This window comes from Portunus trituberculatus, unplaced genomic scaffold, assembly GCF_017591435.1.
Source record: "Portunus trituberculatus isolate SZX2019 unplaced genomic scaffold, ASM1759143v1 PGA_scaffold_364__1_contigs__length_13884, whole genome shotgun sequence".
Classification (NCBI taxonomy): domain Eukaryota; kingdom Metazoa; phylum Arthropoda; class Malacostraca; order Decapoda; family Portunidae; genus Portunus; species Portunus trituberculatus.
This window is the reverse complement of record NW_025541532.1, coordinates 7,334-10,917: the sequence shown is the minus strand read 5'-3', so window position 1 is coordinate 10,917 and position 3,584 is coordinate 7,334. Positions and strand designations below refer to the sequence as shown.

Genomic DNA, 3,584 nt, shown 5'->3' with positions numbered 1-3,584 from the left:
AAATACTGGTCCATCGTATCTGTAAATCTCATCCTCAGTCAATTTCCTTGCGACTTTCCTAGCAATCATATCATCAATTTGACTCTGGTAAGCCTTGCAGTAATCTGGTCCTAGTTTATTGAGCCTCTTTTCTGTGGCAATCAGTCTTGCAAAAGCAAGGGATACATTGTTGGGCAAAAGACGGGATCTTTTATCCAGGGATAGCTGACAACCCACCTACAGTCTGCCGAATCAAACACTAACCCCTTAGTAATTAAAGCCAACTCCCTTTCATCCTTTAGACTATAGTTATTTTGACCAGGCGTACAGTTTCCACATTTACACCCCGAACATTTTGGGTAACAGGATACACCAAGATTTTCAATGTTGAAATAACTATCTAAATCTTCCTTAATAGTTTTCTTGGGTAAAGAGGAAATTTCATCAAAATTCACAATGTTAACATGGTTAATCCTGACACTAACACTTGGCTGAGATCTATGGGAAATCAAAAGTGGATGAGAACCTCTCAAAACATAACCGAATTGGTTTTGCATAAGTTGTAGGTTACCCTTCGTCTCCAACACTTGAGGCATAAGGTGACAATAGTCAATTCCTATCAATAAATTTATCCTACCATGAGGTCTTATTACAGGGTAGCCATTCAAACTAGGGAAAAGTCTGGACACAACACTCACGTCGACTTCATCGACTGGGGCGGTAATTTCGTCTATGCCACAGGCACTGATCTCCCATTCATCTCCATTCATGTCGACTAATGGGACCACATACTCCTTGCTAGCGACAGTTTCCAAGCTGTTGCCAACTTTGGTTATGGATATATTAATATCTTTTCCCTTGAGGCCTAACTCTTTTGCCCGACAGTGTGTTATTAAGGATACATTGCTACCGCTATCCCACAGGACATTGACGGGACTCCTTTACACTCCAAACGGCTTACCATCAGTAGATAACCATCCCTAGACGCTAAATTACTAGTCACAGTAGTAGAACTGGTCTTTTTAGCAGAGTCAGGTGTACGAAAAAGAACGTAATGCAAGGCTTTATGATGATCCATCCCACACTTCCGACCATTGACAATCACATCACAAGTAGTGCTTGCAAACTTACAGTACCTTGCCAAGTGACCAGGGGTTGCACACCTAAAACAGACTCTATTATTCTTGAGGCAAGCAAATTTGTCTGGATTACTCAAATTTTGAAAAGCATAACAATCATGAAAGGTGTGACCTTGTGAGCCATGGTACCAACACATCTTACAGTTTTGATTCTTAGAATCCACAGAAAACTCTGACACTAATTTTGAGACAGTGTTAAGACATTCAGTAATCATAGCATTTTGTTGATCTTGCACTACCTTTATCTCGTGTAGTGTATCAGTAACATCTTCCTTTTCTGAATCTCTACAAATCACATTATGAGTGGCCAATTTTGTGGGAACACTTCGCAAATCACACTCCAGATACTCACATACCTTCCTTTCAGCAAGTAAGAATGCCAAAAGACTTTCAAATAAATCATTATGGTTAGCAACAGATTGGGCTTTTAGTACCCAAGCCCGTTTCAAAGTGTTAGGAAGCAGGCGTTCGACCAACGTAACCATAGATGTAGTTTTCATTTCAGACTCAATCCTATTTTCTTCATGTCCAACCAAGCACGTTCCACTACCTTCGCCAAGTGGACTAATCGTTTCGAGTCCCCATCTTGCACAGGTTTCAAGCCCTTTAGCTCACTCACAATACATTCCGTTAATTTACAAGAGTTACCATATTTGTCATCAAGGCGAAGGAACATTTCTTCAAAGTCATCCTCTACACCTTCCACACATTTCAACGCCTCACCTGAAAGGCATTTCTTTAAAGCGTAAGAGTCCCTCCCATACGCCGGGACGATTAATCTCATATAGTCTTTTTGAAAGTGCCGTAATTCCTTATATCACCAGAAAACAGGGTGGATCTAGTCGTTTAACTTTTATAGCAGTCTCAAATTTGTCCTTCTCATCTGCACACGCTTTAGTAACCTTTGAGTATAATGTGGTTTTTTCTTTCACAACCCAAGATATAGTCCTCTGCCTCACTTAAGGATGAGGGATCTTGCTTGCCTCAAGTAATTCAACACTCACCACGAATTCCCAAAACAAGCCTTGCTCACAACCTTAATAATCCATGTGTAGGATGTTACCTCAAAGTAATCTTAGAATATCACATTCAATTATCACTTAATTCACATCACATTCAATATAAAGAATCAGAGGAAGTAGCAGTTAATGACTGCTAATAGACCAACAATACTATCACAGGTAGCTGGATAAAGCAGGATTTACAAATAATAATACAAGTATGTACTGATAACAACCAATAATAATGAACCAACCAGTACCTGTCAGTAATAATGACTCACAGTATTGACGACACAGATGTCCCGGAGAGAAGATCCCAAACAAGGTAAATATACACAGCGTCCCCACAGCATAAACACCCCATCACGTATCCAACCATCTACCGCTGCAACAAACGGTTACAGTGACATACAAATCATAATCCATCATCATCACAAATCATACGTAAACCACTTTGTCTTCAATATCGTCTCACACAAGCAGGAAATACGCACTACCAAATCCTTGGCTACGAGCGGAACAAAATAAATATGGCGGACTATCACATAGTCCCTGAATTCACACTACATACCTTCCAGCAAACCCGAATAGTAGCGGCACAGATGCACAACACGCCCTCCAATCCACTCCAGCGTCACAAGTATCCTTCCACACCCCACACGCCAATCTGCTGGACTGGCCAGCCCGTTCACCTGTCCCTTGAGTCTTGACCATGCCTCCACTCCGCCACATCCACAACAAAAGACAATGGCAAAGCGCAACATACACCCCTCCGCTCCGCCACGTCCACAACAAAAGACGACAGCGAAGCGATACATCCACCACTCGACATAAATTAATAAAATACATAACAGCAATTGAATTTATCATTGGTCGTAATGATACACTCCCACACGGAGTTATGTTACATATGACATTGCAAAACAAACAAAAAAATGTACAAACAAATACGAATACATACAATGAAACCAGCGAGATACACAGTAATGCATAAAAAGGGTAACATTCAGTATAAACTCAAGTACGTTCCTCAATGGGCAAAATTACCACGATACGATGAGCAGATCTCTTTACAAGTATATCTTTTCACCCTTATACCTAACACCACCTCTCTGGGGTTTATACCTAAGAGTAACATTTCGTACCTTACCATCTTTGCTTTCATTTGCTACTGCAACCTCAGCAAACTTCCACGTCCCCGTACAATATTGCTGTCCTGAAACAACACAATATCACCGATCTGTAAATTACGGCGCTCAATGTGCCACTTTTGACGAATCAGAAGAGTGGGAAAAAATCCTAGTCCATTTTTTCCAAAATGAATCTACAATGCGCTGGTGGAACTGCAATCGAGATTCATGACTAGGAAAGTGCTCAAAGACACCCTTTGGAGCTTTGTTAGAGGTACGTCCAAGGAGGAGGTCGTTAGGGCAAAGGTATTTTCCAAGTTCTGGATCACATCCTG

At 41.0% G+C, this 3,584-nt stretch overlaps 1 protein-coding gene across 1 annotated transcript; it reads right to left on the bottom strand.

Moving 5' to 3' along the window:
- Positions 1-2,120: 2,120 nt before the first annotated feature.
- Positions 2,121-2,936, bottom strand: LOC123500503. The gene is made up of 2 exons (XM_045249211.1): positions 2,691-2,936; positions 2,121-2,504 (listed from the first exon to the last, which is right to left on the bottom strand). Exons 1-2 carry the CDS (start codon positions 2,881-2,883, stop codon positions 2,383-2,385), a joined length of 315 nt encoding a protein of 104 aa, XP_045105146.1. The 5' UTR covers positions 2,884-2,936; the 3' UTR covers positions 2,121-2,382.
- Between the last annotated feature and the right edge of the window lie 648 nt (positions 2,937-3,584).

Bases quoted from the DNA above. Each gene is read 5' to 3' on its own strand.
- LOC123500503 (XM_045249211.1), bottom strand. From the start codon at position 2,883: ATGTTGCGCTTTGCCATTGTCTTTTGTTGTGGATGTGGCGGAGTGGAG. The intron at 2,505-2,690 runs GTATGTAGTGTG...CGTTTGTTGCAG, and splicing joins CTATTCGGGTTTGCTGGAAG to CGGTAGATGGTTGGATACGT.